The sequence below is a fragment of the Octopus sinensis genome, linkage group LG29, assembly GCF_006345805.1.
Source record: "Octopus sinensis linkage group LG29, ASM634580v1, whole genome shotgun sequence".
In the NCBI taxonomy this organism is placed as follows: Eukaryota; Metazoa; Mollusca; class Cephalopoda; order Octopoda; family Octopodidae; genus Octopus; species Octopus sinensis.
Window position 1 is genome coordinate 15,473,618 of NC_043025.1, and position 17,082 is coordinate 15,490,699.

Sequence of the window (17,082 nt, forward strand, 5' to 3'; positions counted from 1 at the left end):
AAATTGTCACCCATAATTATGACCCCAGTATCGATCTATTGCATGGTTCAATGGTTAGAGCATGGGGCCCTCAATTGCGAGGTTTCACTGGTACTTAATTTATCGACCACAAAAGGATGAAAGGCAAAGTCGACCTCAGCAGAATTTGAACTCAGAACATAGCGATCGGCAATTATATGCAATAAGATGCATACTCTTCTCATTCTTTGAAGAAAAAAAATTCTCTACAGAAAAGAAGGACGTGCTTAGAAACGATTATCTGCCCCCATGGGGAACAATTCCCTTTTTTTTTTGTTCTCTGCCTTTATCCCAGAATATACAGCTTCCAAACCTGAGTTACAGATTAAGTGTCCTACCTGTTTCTCCACCCCTGAGGGAGAACTCAATCCACCATTAGTGACCCCAGAGGCATGAAAGAAACAAATTGACCTCAGTAGGGCATGAACCCAGACAGACAGCCCCCCCCCACCACCATTTCCTCTAATTAACAATCAGTCTGTGGCAAAAAAATATCATGATAATTATTTTTATCTGAGACAAAAGTATGTGTGTCATTGAACAGGTAATTAGTGTAATTATTAATTAACAGTTCATTTTAAGTAATGAGCCTTTTGTGAGTGTATTAATTATTTTTGTCAGCTGGTTGTAAGGTGTGTGTATATGTCTGTGTGTTAGCTGGTCATAGAATGTCTATGTGTGTACGCATGTGTGAGTGTGTATGCATGTGTTAGCCGACTGTAGAATGTCTTTGTATGAATATATCTACCTATCTATACATGTGTGTGTGTGTGCGCACATAAGTGAGGAAGTTCCATCTTAGGTGTCCAAGGGTTCTGAGTAAGTACAGTTACCCCCTCAGGGACCAATCCAACTCCCAGGTCATCTCTGGTCCCTAGTCCTAGATCCTGTGGCTAACACAGCAGAGAAGTCACAAAAAGGTTAGTCCCTAGACAGATGTCACACAAACCTATCAATGCCCTAACTAAGGGTTAAATAGCCCCATGGATCACACAGGCACACCCTGTTATGTGAACCAGTCTGCTACCAAAGGACTAAAAAGGCTCTGGGCAAATAGTGTAGTCTTGAGACTTAGGCATACAAGCATTGATGCCATAAGGAGTGGCTGTGTGGTAAGTAGCTTGCTTACCAACCACGTAGTTCCAGGTTCAGTCCCACTGCGTGGCACCTTGGGCAAGTGTCTTCTACTATAGTCTCAGGCTGATCAAAGCTTTGCGAGTGGATTTGGTAGACGGAAGCTGAAAGAAGCTCGTTGTATATATATCTATATGCATTTGTGTGTCTGTGTTTGTCCCCCTAGCATTGCTTGACAACCGATGCTGGTGTATTTATGTCCCCGTTACTTAGCAGTTCGGCAAAAGATACCGATAGGATAAGTACTGGGCTTACAAAAGAATAAGTCCCAGTGTCGAGTTGCTCTATTAAAGGCGGTGCTCCAGCATGGCCGCAGTCAAATGACTGAAACAAGTAAAAGAGTAAAAGAACAAGTTTCTTATTTAAAAGTTTAATGGGTCCTTGGTACCAGGGTGCTTTGCAGGACTATGGGTTACCAATGGCTGGATTTCCTACCCAACCAATGACTCTACTCAGAAACTGGGATTACTCCTGTTGTTTGTAAGGTTTGGGAATGCCAGCTCAGAACCGCCTGGCCATGTTGCTCAGTTTCCCAGGTTAAAGCCTGCTGACCATGTTCTCTCTTCACCGAGGACCAGGCTATTCAACCACATGAGGAGGTATCCCATGGAGATGGAGACTGACTGGGGGTTCTGCTAAACATCCAGGAATTAGGTGCCAACAAAAAGTGGACACAGCAACGTGCTGCAGCCACACCTGGCCTGATCCCAGACAACTAAAATGCTTCAAATAAATCTCTGAACGAGATGTAAACAGTAACCGCTTGACAACGTAAAGTATACTAGCCATCTGATATGGCTAACCACTAAGAGTGGGTGTTACTGTAGCTTTTAGCCCAAGAGAACATCGTCTCCAGCTGGCTTTACGCACACTTTCTGTGCCCTTATGTGACAGTGACAGTGGTTGCTGGGAAAAACATTAAATAGATATTCGCAAACAGGTCTCTCCTCATCGAAAACTGGTGATTGCCGTACGTTGACGAGGCAAATTACCTCGAAACTGCAGTCCGTGCGTATCACTTAGGTTTATGAGAGGGGATGACCTCCCTTTGCAAATATCATAAGAGCACAGAAAGCGTGCCTAAAGCCAGCTGGAAACGATGTTCTCTTGGGGCTAAAAGCTACAGTAACACCCACCCTTAGTGGTTAGCCATAATCAGATGGCTAGTATACTTTACGTTAAAATGCTTCTGACCAAAGGTACAACAACAATGTGCCCTCCTTCCACTGCTCACCTCTACACAACAACAACAAGAAGATTAAGTAGGATTACTCACCAGATTCCACTATTGCGCCTACTGCTGCTCCGGGACGACAAGATAGACGAGATGGACGGTGACACTTTCGAATGTTCAGACTCATTTCGGTTGTTCTGCTGAACCGGTTTCAATTCCTTGCCTTTCTCAAACGTCGTGCCGAGCGGTTGCAGGGGTGATAGCTTCTCAGCAGCAGGTCGCTTCAAGACAGACCTCAGTGGCAGTTCCGACGACCCCTGGGGTGACAGATCAGTGGGCGTCGACGGGGACTTGGCATCAGTGAGGTCACTGTTGGATGGGGACAGGGGGCAGCACACAAGCTCCAATGAGCTGCGACGAGAGCTGTTCTCGCTCGAGTGGATCGATGAGTTGCCACTCTTCACTTGATCCTCGATTGACCGGATCAGGTTCTTCACAGACATCGTTTGGTTCTTGCTGTCCATACGTCGGCCTTCTCGCAGCGCAATCAACTCCCGATCGACTGAGCTAAGCATTTTACCTTTTAGCTCAGCAGGCGAGAAGATTGGCTTTGATGACCGTTCGTCCCAGGAGCGGAGTTTCACGCTGTCCAGCTCATCCTTTGCTTTGCTCAGCTGACTCTGCAACGACTTCAGTTTCTCCCGCATTGACGCATTCTCACAGACCAGCCGTTCCATATCCTCCTGGGTCTCTGTCCGGAAATCATTAGCAATGACCACTGCCACCTGCAGGTCTTTCTGGAACTGCTTCCATTCCTCGGATTCCTCTTCGTGTCGGTGATGGACGTCATGCAGTTCTGACTCCACGACCGACTTCTGCCGAAGCAGGTCTTTGATTTCCTGTTGCAGTTCTTGGATCTTTGCATTGCACCTCTTCACATCGTCACGGTAACGGTCACAGTCCTGTTCCAGCTGTTCAATGTGGTCCCGCAGTGTTTCCTCTTCCTGCTGAATGTCTACCCGTTCCTTTTGCATTGCGTCTACCTTCAGCTCCAGTTCAGAGATCCTTGTTTTGGAGTTTGACTTGAGGCCCCTCACCTCTTCCTCACGTGCCATCAGGGTCCCGCGCACTTTTTCCATCTCTCGTTGCAACAGCAAAATCTCTTCTGTCAGGTTGGTCACCTTCATCTCCATCTCATCCTTCTCCTTCCGAGTGGTCAACAGCAGCTGTTCAAGGTCAGACTTGTTGTCCTGAGCCAACTGCATTTGCTCCAGCTTTTCGACCTTTGACCGCTCGCATTCCAGCATGGTCTTGTACCGGGTCATCTCAATCCTGTCGTCTGACAGTGACTGCTTCATCTCGGAAATCAGTTTCTCCGAGTTCTCTTTCTCTTCGGTCAATGTATCCACCTCACCCTGGAGCAGCTGTGTTTTGTCCCGAAGGGCACTCACAAGTTCCTGTGCCTCTCGGTTCTCGGTGATGGCCATCTGGAGCTCATTCGAATACTCGTCCTGTTTGCGCAGCATCTCTTCTCGCTCGATCGATGCACTCTTGAGCAAATCAATCATTTGTTGTTCTCGCTCTGTGCTGTTTATCAGACTGCTGTTGATCAATAATGACTTCAGGTGCTCCAGCTGGGTGCGACAGTGCTCCAGCTTCTCAGTCTGCGTGCACAGCGACTCAAGCACGACGCCTCGTTCGTCTGCAAGCTTCTCGTTATCCTCAGTCAATTCGTTCACCATGTCCTGGAGATCGCTAAGTTCCTGCAATGTTGCCTGCAGTTCCTCGTTAGTGCTGTAATGAGTCTCTTCCATCTGAAGGATCCGCTCCGTGAGGCACGCCACCGACACCTCACTCATTGCGTCGCTGCTTTTGTTGCTCTGTTTGTCCCAGCCGACATTGTCCAGCGACAGCTCCGAGGGGTGTTCTGGTGTGCCACACAGGTCATCCAACGTCAAGCCCGGTTCGGACATGGGATAGTCGTAACGCCTCGGACAAGGTTCTCGCAGAGAGTCAAAATTGGATAGATTATCACAACTTATGCTTGACGGCATCACTTTGCTAGCAGGTTCACTTTGGTTTGACGATGGTGGACTTGGGGTCTTCTTTGGCATGGAAATTTTCTCAGCATCGGGGAGTTGCTCAATAGAGATACCAAATTCCTTTAAGCGTTCTTGAAGAACTTTGTTCTGATTCCTAAGCAACTCACATTCCTCTCGAAGATCCTGAGATGGGATTTGTTCTTTAAGATTCCTTATCTCGTACTTGTGCCTCTCAATCTCTGCTTTCCGCCCTTCAGTGATCTGGATCAATTCTGAAATGCGGTTTTCCAGGGCCTTTTTCTCACGCTCAAAATTGGCAAGCAGCTCGGCATTGTACGCCATCACATCAGCCGGTGCCGAAGTCCTCTTACGTACCGTCTTATCTTTGGTCATGCTTTGTGAACTGTGTGCCCGCTTCATCGAAGAGTGGGTCTTGCCACTGGAGTGTAAACCCGCCGACCCCGTCGTGAAAACGCCTTTGCCAGTTTTATCAATGTTCTGGGTACTCGATGCTTTGCGGATGGTTGAATTTACACCTGTGGCAGTCCGTCCACCTTTGGTCGTCGTTGACGACGAAGATGTCGTCGTCGTCGTAGCTGCTGTCGTTGACGATGTGGTGATTGTTGCCGAAGTCCCAGTCGGGGCCGGTTTCGCAAACACCACATTCTTCTCCTTCTCTTTGAGGACATTCTCCTTGTTGCTGCTCGTCTTGCTAACGCCGGTCCCACCGCTGTTTACCTTTGGTCTGTCCGGTAACAGAGAAAGCTGCTTCTTCTTCTTCTGCTGTTGGTGGGTGGTGAGGTTTTCGTGGCTTTTGCTCAGATATTGTTTACTGAGTGGGGCACCCATTATTTTTCTTGAGGACGGTGTGGATGTAGAGATGGTGCTAAGTCCGGAGTTCTCAGATTTCGATCGCATCGGTGCCACCGTTTCGGTGGCTGTCGTCATTGTCGTGGTGGTGGTGGTGGTACTGTTGCTGCTGACTACAAACATCTTGGAGGGCCCTTTCTCTTGCTTCTTCATGGTAAGAACCTTCTGGCCAACTTTCTGTAAAAAAAAAAGAAAAAAAAAGACAAGTTATTAAACAATACCAAAAACAAAAGGACAAACTAAAAAAAAAAGGGATGCTGGAAATAGTAACGACCCCTTAAACCTTTAGCATTTAAACCGGCCAAAAGTATTCTGCCTGTTTTATGTCCAAACTGGCCAGATTTGGTCTCTCACACCAACCCCACAATATCACTTTAAAAATTAACAGCTTCCTCATCAAAATCTCATAAATACAAGATAATGTAAGATTAGTTCAAACCAATGTGGATAAAAAAGGATTAGTTTTGGCAGAATAGTGCGAACACTAAAGGGTTAAATGACGAAATGGTTGCATGATGGCATGTGCCAAATGGGAACTGGGCTGGAATAACTGTATCCACATAACTACATCCACACCAGAAGGTTCTTACCATGAAGAAGCAAGAGAAAGGGCCCTCCAAGATGTTTGTAGTCAGCAGCAACAGTACCACCACCACCACCACCACCACGACAATGACGACAGCCACCGAAACGGTGGCACCGATGCGATCGAAATCTGAGAACTCTGGACTTAGCACCATCTCTACATTCACACCGTCCTCAAGAAAAATAATGGGTGCCCCACTCAGTAAACATAAAGAACTTCTTTCAGTTTCCGTCTACCAAATCCATTTACAAGGCTTTGTTGGCCTGGGGCTAAGTAGAAGACACCATGACCAAGGTGCTGAGCACTGAGATGGAACTTGAAACCTTGTGGTTGGGAAGTAAACTTCTTACGACATGGCCATGCCCTACACCTACACACACATATCCTATATGCATGTACCTGTCTGGCTTCTCCTACTGTATTTCTGTATTACACACACACACACACACATACAGGGTGCAGTGAATAAATTTGTCTAAATTACGCAAAAATGAAAATAAGACTGACATTTCATTCTAACAGATATATTTACCAAAATTACACAAAAATATCTTCAAAGAGTAAATTTATTCAACCACAATCCCTAGATGACCTTGGAATCTCCTCCAACTCTTCTTGATGGTCTCCTTGTTTAAGTTGGTGAATGCTGCCATAATCCTTGCCTTCAGTTCATCTTTGGTGTTACAAGGAGTTTTGTTGGTCTCTCACTCAACTGTGCCCTACACATAATAAGGAAGGGAGGGATCTTTTCGGTTTGACTGGCAGTTTTTTAAAATAATTTCCACGTAACTAAACACTTTTAAACTTCGTATTCTGGTAGAATGTGTTTATAAAACATCTTTTTCTCTTGGCTTTGAGAAAATTCTATAGTTTCTAAGATATTTGTTGTTTTTTTTCTTCACTTTATGCAATTTCAACCAATCAATGACATCTATTGAGGTAAAAAACATTCTGTGCCGTATGAATATGTCCCTCGTTTAAGAAACAGATTGGGTTTATTTACATTTCTGAAGAAAAAAGATACCCCCCCCCCTAACCCTAAAACAGATCGAAATGCAATAGATCGATACTAGGGTCATATTTATGGGTGACAATTTCATATGACACCGCTAGAAAAAACTGCCGTTCAAACCGAAAAGATCCGAAGGGGGTTGCAGTCAGGGGAGTAAGGTGCCTAGATGTTAAGGGTGTTGTGGTTACAGAAATTGACTGACAGCCATGCTGCAGAGTCCTGTTACCAGACATAGGGTCTTGCAGCAGCCACCCTCTTGACCCAGGGCAGCACCACCTCCTTCAGGTACTTGATGTAGGCATAACATCACCATCACTAGTGATCACTCCAAACACCATGATGCTGACTGGATGTTTGATTTTTATCACTCTTGGTACATGTTTTGGGGACACAGCAAGTCCTTAGATTGACACCCAAACACTCTGAAAATGTCTGTATTGGAGCTTTCAAAGCGAATACCAAGCAGTACATTATGTTGTTTCCAAATTTCTGACAGACTGAATTGTGCCATGGCACTGTTTTTGTCACAGACGGTGCCCAACTGACACTACTATACTGTGTAGCTGACAAAATCAAGAACAAACGATGCACAGGGGCGAAATTAAAAATATAAAATGGCAACAATTTACCCATCGCACCCCACATGTATGTATGTGTGTGTGTATATATATATAAAGTTAATCCAAACAAGAAAACAAAAACAAAAAACAACAACGCAAGGACGTGGAACAAATAAAGTATTATTGGACGCTCAGGAAAGAAGGAGGGTTTGACGTTTTGAGCGGAGCTCTTCGTCGGAAACATAGGAGAAGGAAAGATCCAGAGAAGGGAAGACGGGAAAAAAAATCGCTAGTGATACAGACGAGGTCACATATTAATATATACGACAGGCTTCTTTCAGTTTCTGTCTACCAAATCCACTCACAAGTGTTTGGTCGGCCTGAGGCTATTGTAGAAGACACTTGCCCAAGGTGCCACACAGTGGGAATGAACCCAGAACCATGTGGTTGGTAAGCAAGCTACTTACCACACAGCCACGCCTGTAATGACAATATTATAACACACTACAATACATGGGTCCACTCTAAGGGGACACGAACTATAGGGATGATGATGATGATAGCCGTACAACAGCCACACAAACACACCATCAAACTCAACAAGACCTGACTCACTGAACAGATTGAGCAAGGACATTTGGGACATCGATGGTGGTGGAGGTAGTGGTGACAGTAGTGATGGTGTGGTGGAGGTAGTGGCTGTGGTACTATGGGAATGGTAGCTGCAGTATGGGTGGTACAGTGACAGCAGTGATGTGGTGTAGTAGTAGTAGTTGTAGCAGTGCTAGTTGAAATCCTATCACACAAGTGTCTCCAAAGGTGAAGGTGGTGGTGCAAAAGTGTCTTCGAGATCCGAGGCAGTGGAGCACCCACCAATGGTGAAGAGTGCAAAAAAATCACAAGAGAGTGGACAACAACCTGCCTCCACCCTCTCTTTCTTATACCCCCCCCCCGTATTTCCTCCTCCTCCTCCTCTCCTATATTTTAACTGCTACCCCACCCCCTATTCTCTCTGTATCTATCTTCATTTCTGTATCCCTCTATACACTAACTCTCCCTCTTTCCCTGTCCATCTCTCTCTATTTCTCTGCATCTGTCTGTGTGTCTCTCACTGTCTCTCAGTTTCCGATGGAGGAAAAACAGTAGTTAAGGGTGAGTGGGGGGGGGGAGAGAGAGAGAGAGAGAAGAAAGAGAGAGAGAGAGAGAGATGGTGATGATGTGTCCTTTTTATAGGTTATTACTGGATTATATAAACTGCACATGTGGGAAAGTGTGTGTGTGTGTGTTTGTATACACACACACACAAACACACAAGTGTGCATAAGTTTGTATACACACATACTTGTATATACACACACACACACAAGTAAGCTGGACAATAATTACTTCACTGGTACTCAACCACCACCACCACCACCACCACCACCACCACCATACAGTAACACAAAGCTGAACCATAATTAGCATCTTGGAAAATTAATATTGTCTGGGGGGAACTGGTGGGGGGGGGGAGAAATGAGAGGGGGAGAGAAGGAGAGAGAGAGAGAAAGGTAAGTGAAAATAAGATGAGGAAGAAAGCAGAATGAAGGGAAAAAGATTTGAAGATAACCCCTCCCCTGCTCCCCAACACACTATTAATAGCAAGAAGTGTGTGTGTGTTGTGGGGGTTCCTCTGAAAGTGGGGGATAGGTAATAAACAGTCCTTCAACTAAGACAATGTAAAACAAGAAGAAAAGAAAAAACTGGAAGCAGAATGGGGGACAAAGCATCTGCTGAGGGGAGTGAGGCAACTGGTGTCTCCGTTTTGGTCTCACTGTTTATAATGACTAATTTAGAGCAGACCTTGTCTATCCTACCACTGAATGGAATGGCATATCATTAATGCTCCCCTGGGTCTTGGGGGGGGGGCAGATTTTTAATCAAATAGAAGCAAATTTTGCTCAGTGTTTAACTGTCCAAATTTCTTAATCTATTCCACTGGACATGTTTGTCCACCTTTTAGCGCCCTCTATGTTCAGTTTTTATGGAAACTACTGAAGAAAGTGAGGCCTTTTAAAATGAAAGTATTTTGCACATTGGTACAGCATCAGTCATTAGACTGTGGCCATGCTGGGGCAACACCTTGAAGAATATTTTGGTGAATGAATTAACCCCAGTTCTTACGTTTTTTGAAAGCCTAATTATTATTCCGTTGGTCTCTTTTACCAAACTGCAAAGCTACAAGGACATAAACACACCGAAAGGTGTGTTTATGTGGCAGGGGACAAAGACACACATATCATCATTTAACATTCATTTTCCATGCTGGCATGGGTTAGATGGTTTGACTGGAACCAGAAAGCCAGAGAGCCACCATCAACTTCTACTGTCTGATCTGGCATGGTTTCTATGGCCGGATGCCCTTCCGAACACCAACCACTTCACAGAGTGGCACTGGGTGTCATTTACATGCTACCAGCACGGTACCTTTTGTGTCTCAGAGAGGCTTCTTTCAGTTTCTGTTTACCAAATCCAAACACTAGATTTTGGTCAGTCTGTGACTTATAACAAAAGAGACTTGTCCAAGGTTTCACACAATGGGACTGAACCTGGAACCATGTGGTTGGGAAGCAAGCTTCTTGCCTCACCGCCACCCCGATGCCTATTCACTAACATAATCTCCTTCTTCTACACGTAAGACATTCGAGTGGACTTGTGCCTTCTCTTTTAAATGACTAAAGAAGATGAAGACTTCTAGAATGAAATTCTATTGGACCTTGCTACAAACATCAATCGTGTTTTCTGCTCCCCGATAACACAACCACCTCCTCATACACAAAAGACATAAGTAGGGACTGACCTGGGGTTAAACAACATGGAAGGGCATGATGTTGCTCTTGATGCACTATTTCTGAATAAAAGACAGGGTGGTCATAGCTGGAACATCTTTGATTACTTGTGGCTGTGATATAAGGCGGCGAGCTGGCAGAATTGTTAGCATGCCGGGCGAAATGCTTTGTGGTATTTCATCCCTCGCTGCGTTCTAAGTTCAAATTCCGCCGGGGGTCGACTTTGCCTTTCATCCTTTAGGGGTCTATAAATTAAGTACCAGTGACACACTGGGGTCGATATAATCGACTTAATTCGTTTGTCTGTTCTCGTTTGTCCCCTCTGTGTTTAGCCCCTTGTGGGTAGTAAAGAAATAGGTATCAACCTAAAGAAACTGTGTGATTTATCCTAGAAAATATTCCCTTATCTGGGGCTGGTGGGGTTTCATTGGGACTTTTTGAGTTGGAATCCCACCAGAAGCGTCAACTTCACCTTTCCTCTTTTTCAGGGTCAATAAGATCCAGAACTAGCAAAATATTTGGGTTGTTAACATCAACCACTCACCTCCTCCCTCTGAAGTAAAGACCAAACACACAGCGTGCGTGTACATTTAATTGGCCAAATATGCCCATCCCCACCAACTAGAACAATGTTTCAACAAACGATTTCATATCAGAAATCTTGCAAAACAAATGTGTGTGTGTGTGTAGGTGTGCAGGCATAGCTGTGTGGTAAGAAGCTTGCTCCCCAACTACAGAGTTCGGGGTTCAATCCCACTGTGTGGCACCTTGGGAAAGTGTTTCTACTATGGCCTTGGGCCAACCAAAACCTTACGAGTGGATTTGGTAGATGGAAACTGAAAGAAACCCATGGTATGTATGTGTGTGTGTGTGTCTCCCCATCATTGCTTGGCAACCGGTGTTGGTGTGTTTACAGCCATGTACCTTAGTGGTCGGTAAACAAGGTTGACAGAATAAGTACTAGGTTTATAAAATAAGTCCTGGGGTTGATTTGCACAACTAAAACCCTTCAAGGTGGTGCTCCAGCATGGCTGCAGTCAAATGACTGAAACAAGAGTAAAAATAGTATAGACACACACACACACAATAGGCTTCCACACAGTTTCTTTCCATCTACCAAATTGGTCATTGGTCAGTTTCGGTCTATTAGTAGAAGACTTTTAAGCAAAGTGCTGCTGGCCAGGACTTGAACCTGAAACCACACGGTTGCAAAGCAGAGCTTCTTAGCCACACAGCCAGGCTGAAGATATTGTCTCCACCACCACCACTGCCTCCTCACCCCATCCCCTGCCACCACTGTACCCTATCATTATACCCTCCAGTTATACAGGGTAGCAGCAGTAGCAGTGGTAGTAGTAGTAGCAGTGGTAGTAGTAGCTGTTGAACATATTTGGAAAGGAGGAAACTTAATGGAAGTTTAACAACCACCTGGGGTGGTGGAAGTAAGGGTAGTGATGATGGTGGTTTTGGTGGTGTATATGATGGTTTGTGGCTTAAAATAGGTCATCACCAATTTGGTTGTAAGGAGAGAGTGGGGGGGATGAGAGGGGGCGGGGGCGAGGGGGTGGAAGGGTAGAGGGGGGGTTACCCCTCTGTCAACTTTATGCAAACAAACTTTACATATTTTTTTCTTTGGTGACCCAGCAGCAGCAGATCTTGACTAGACATGGCTTGCAAGGCTAAGGGTGGCTGGCAGTGAGGGGTGGTGATGGTGGGTGGGGTGGGGGCAGTTTTGTGAATATAATGGTCATAGCGGTGATGGTGATGGTGGCAGGGGGCCCTCAGCTTAGTGGTGGTGGTGGTGTTTATAGTTTTAATAGTTGTGGTGACCAGGAGACAATCTTGTTAGCATGGTGGTGGTGGTGGTGGTGGTAAAATGGAGTTCCTTGTGGAGGGGGTAGCTGCAAGTGAGAGGAGAGCTTGGTTGCTAAAAAAAAAAAAATTACTAATACTACTACTACTACAAACACAAACCACAAAACTGAAAGAAAGCATTGACTGCTAGAAACAGCAAGCAAATCTCCCTCACAAGTACACACATGTATGAACATGAGCAAGTGATGTATCTAAATTATTTGACATGCTAGAAATAGCAACTTAATCTTTCTTAAAGACCTGTCAAAAACTGAAGGACACATTGAGTGGAAGCTTTGGGTGCAGTGTGCAGAAATAAGATGGAATGTCTTTGATCAGGTGTTTTGGATCGAGAGTGCCCGGGGCTAAACAACAACATTAGATAATGTAGTCCTAGATACACAATGCCAAAATAAAAGACAGGATGGTCCCAGCTGGAACATCTTTAAACATGTCTGCTGGACCAGGGCAGCCCTGGTGCTAAAGAACAACAGAAACAAGGAAGGACACGTTAGATAATGTACTCCTAGATACACTATGATGGTCACAGTTGGAACATTTCTGACCATAAGTTCACTTGATATGCAGTGACCTGGTGTTAAACAACAACAACACATTAGATAATGTAGTCCTAGATACACTATGTCTGAATAAAAGACAGGGTGGTCAAAGGTGGAACATCTTTGATTATAGGTCTGCTGGATCAAGACTGGCCTAGGGCTAAACAACAAGAGCATAATTGTTTATAAAGACCAAACCCGTTCCCAATCATTGTTTTATGTCCACTCATCTATGCTGGCATGGGTTAGATGGATCCTCTCCCACATAGCACCCTCACTGCTTGCGTTCCCTCCTCATCTCCGTCCCTCTACATCTTGCAATCAGCTTTCATCATTTCTGCCCATAGGTACAGGTGTGGCTGTGTGGTAAGAAGCTTGCTTCCCAACCACATGGTTCCAGGTTCAGTCCCACTGCATGGCACCTTAGGCAAATGTCTTTTACTATAGCCTCAAGCTGACCAAAGACTTGTGAGTGGATTTGGTAGATGGAAACTGAAAGAAGCCCCAGCATGTATATATAACGTGTGTGTGTGTGTGTGTTTGTCCCCCCCCCTCTTGAAAACTGATATTTATGTGTGTACATCCTCATAACTTAGTGGTTTGGCAAAAGAGACTGATAGAATAAGTACCAGGCATAAAAAAACAAACAAAACAAGTGCAGGGGTCGATTAATGGGGACTAAAATCTCTTCAAGGTGGTGCCCCAGCATGGTCACTGTCTAAAGCTGAAACATGTAAAAGTTAAAAGATGTCTTCCTTGATGCCCCAATTCACCTGGGACCTTTTTAGCCACCTGTCCTCATCCATACACATTACCTGCCCCGTATCAAAACAACAGAGACCCTCATCCCTCTCACTCCCTGTTTTTTGATTTGGTAGACGGAAACACAGCCACAAAACCATGCCAAAGCAGACCTCACCAGTGCTGGGGCCCCCTAAAAACCACTAAGTCCACTCTGTAAAGTGGTCGGTGTTGGCCATCCAGCTGCAAGAATCATGCCAAAGCTGACAGTGTGGAGGCGTGTGACTCAGTGGTTAGGGTGTCAGCACCATGATCGTAAGATTGTGGTTTCGATTCCTGGACCGGGCGACGCGTTGTGTTCTTGAGCAAAACCCTTCATTTCACGTTGCTCCAGTCCACTCAGCTGGCAAAAATGAGTAACGCTGCGATGGACTGGCGTCCCATCCAGCTGGGGAACACATACGCCACTGAAACCGGGCCCATGAGCCTGGCTAGGCTTTAAAAGGGCACATTTATTTGGAGGCACATGGCCTAGTGGTTAGAGCAGCAGCCTCACGGTTGTGGGATCGTGGGTTCGAATCTCAGACTGGGCGATGTGTGTGTTTATGAGCGAAACACCTAAGCTCCACGCGGCTCCAGCTGAAGGTAATGATGAACTTTTGCTGACTCTTTCGCCACAACATTCTCTCACTCTTTCCTCCATCTTGCAGCTCACCTGCGATGGGGAACCTATACGCCAAAGAAACAGAGAAACCGGCCCTTATGAGCCAAGCATGGCTTGAGAAGGAACAAACAAAGCTGACAGTGGAGCTTAGCACAGTCCATGGGCTTACCAGCTGAAGAAATCAAGCCAAACCGGACTGGAGCCTGGTGCAGCTTTCCTGCTCATCAGATCCAGTAAAACTGTCTAACCCATGCCAGCATGGAAAGCAGACGTAAATGATGATGATGATGATGGCTATTTGCAGCAGAAATCACTGTTATCCCATTTATTGTTGGCAGCAAAATTTGGTTGGTATGAGGAAAGTGGGTACCTGCCACCGAGGAGGCACATGTTGCAATCCTGGCACCCATTCCAAATGGTCCTTGTCTGCTAGAGATATACAGTTGTGCTCTTAGTATCGGACATCTACATGAGAGAACCTTCCAAGTTGTTTTACAGGGCTGGGAAAAACTGAAAGACCACCGCAACAAGTGTTGGATCTGAGAGGTGAATAATGGTGAATAAAATCATAATTAACTGATCCTTCCTGTATTTTCTTTTAGCTAAAGCCAGAAACTTTTCAGCACGTGTGTATGTACATGCATGCGTGTGTGTATGTGTGCACACACGCATGTGTGTGTATATATATATATAATTTAAATAATGAGGGAGATAAATTGAATATTAATTTAATTAATATCAATTTAAAACCAGTAGCCTAGCATACAAAAAATCTGAAAAATCAGAGAAAATTCCAATACATGTGTATATTTGAAGAGCAAAACCACTAGGTGGCACGGCCGTATGCTAGAAGTAGATCACCTATGATCAAACTACAAAGAAAAGAATGTTCTCTAGAGGAAGATTCGGTGATCTACTTCTAGCATATGGCCAACCACCTAGTGGTTTTGCTCTTCAAATATACACACACAAACACACATATATGTATGTGTGTGTATCAGTGTTTGTCCGCCTTCCTCCAGTGCTTGACAACCAGTGTTGGTGTGTTTACACCCTCACATCTTAGCTTAACAAAAAGAGACCGATAGAATAAATACCAGGTTTAAAATAAAAAAAATACTGGGGTCAATTTGCTCAACTACAGTTTTTAAAGGCAGTGCCCCAGCATGGCCACACTAATGGCAGAGACAAGTAAAAGAAAAGATACATAAACAGACCGATGTGTGTAGGAGGGTAAATCTCCTGTTACCCCCACCACAAGGCATCAAGCTGTGTCTGTGTGTCTGAGAGTGTGGTTATGTTTACATATGGTTGTAAATATATATATTAATTATAATAAAGGGTTAATTGCAACAAGTTGCTCAAAACCACATACTGAAAATATTAGAAATAGCAGCCAAATAGTAGGAGAAATAGTGACCCATTTGGCTGCTATTTCTAATATTTTCGGTATGTGGTTTTGAGCAACTTGTTGCAATTAACCCTTTATTATAATTAACATAATCCTTACCAAATATGGTCTTTTCCATACCGATAAATCTACTAGGTGAAATTTATTAATTTTATTAAATTAATTATATTTCACCCATTTTTGTATATATATATATATATATATATATATATATATATATATATATATATATATATATATACACACACACACATATATATATACTGTGTGTAGGATTGTGTGGGTGTGAGAGAGGGAGGCTAGTCTTAAGCCGATCATACACCAAGGCTTGAGTTACAGGGTATGTCTGTGCGTACACATATATACCAATACATAGACATACATATAAGTCCTGGGGCTAAAACAACAATAACATCAGCCTATACAGGACTTCCATGTTATGTTGGTCTACAAACATTATACATACATATATATATATATATGTATATATATATATATATATATATATATATAAATATATATAAACAAGAAAACACAACAATGCGAGGACGTGGAACACGTAGTATAATATGGACGCTCAGGAAGAAGGGAAGAAGGAGGGTTTAACGTTTCGAGCGGAGCTCTTCGTCGGAAACATAGGAGAAGGAAAGATCCAGAGAAGGGAAGACAGAGGGAAAAAAAAATCGCCAACGGTACACACGAGGTCACATACACAAACATATGCATACATACTCGTGTGTGTGTGTATACATACATACACAAACATGTCTATATATTTGCATACATATATACATTCATAAACATATGTATACACACATACATCCAAATAAAAAAAATATGCATATAATATATATATCACGCACACACACATAGTGAATGACTGCACATGCAATATCAGTCTGTCTATGTAGTATGGTGATAGCTGCTACATGGCAGAAGGACATGTGGAGTATTGAATGTGGGAAGAAACTTTATGTAGTGAGAGAAGAGCAAAAGAATCGTATCCTTTAACATGAGAGCAACTCATGTGGGATGGACATGTGGGATGGACATGTGGGATGAACATGTGGGATGAACATGTGGTGCACATGTAGAGAGTTAGGGTATCACCTCGGTACTGTTATCAGCTGATATGTGTTGGGTGGGGAGAGGGATGGAGGGAGGGAGAAACGGTTGTGCTGGAAGAGTCACAAAGAGTCACGGTGACTTAGTAGTGTGAGTCATGGTGTGTTTGTTGCTGTTTGGTGAAGAGGAAAGCAGAAGGATGGAGGATGAGATCTGGTTATGATGTGTGTGTGTGTGTGTGTGTGTGTGTGTGCTAATAAACCATGTGGGAGACAGACATGGGGTAATGAAGAATGTGGAAGACAGAGGGTCTGGAGAGAGAGAGAGAGAAACACAGGGTGAGAATATCCGATTTCCTTCTATACTGTTAACAAATAGGTGCAGGAGTGGCTGTGTGGTAAGCAGCTTGCTAACCAACCACATGGTTCCAGTTTCAGTCCCACTGCGTGGCACTTTGGGCAAATGTCTTCTACTATAGCCTCGGGCCGACCAAAGCCTTGTGAGTGGATTTGGTAGGCGGAAACTGAAAGAAGCCCATCGTATATATATATGTATATATATAT

General features: G+C 44.2%; 1 protein-coding gene across 4 annotated transcripts in view; it reads right to left on the bottom strand.

Moving 5' to 3' along the window:
• The window catches only part of LOC115226186 (cytospin-A), a 193,900-nt gene that overhangs the window by 11,308 nt on the left and 165,510 nt on the right, over positions 1-17,082 (bottom strand). For all 4 annotated transcript variants that reach the window (XM_036514995.1, XM_029797190.2, XM_029797192.2 and 1 more), the window contains one exon: positions 2,429-5,415. In XM_036514995.1, coding sequence (XP_036370888.1) covers positions 2,429-5,415 — 2,987 coding nt within the window. The remainder of the gene's footprint in view (positions 1-2,428; positions 5,416-17,082) is intronic.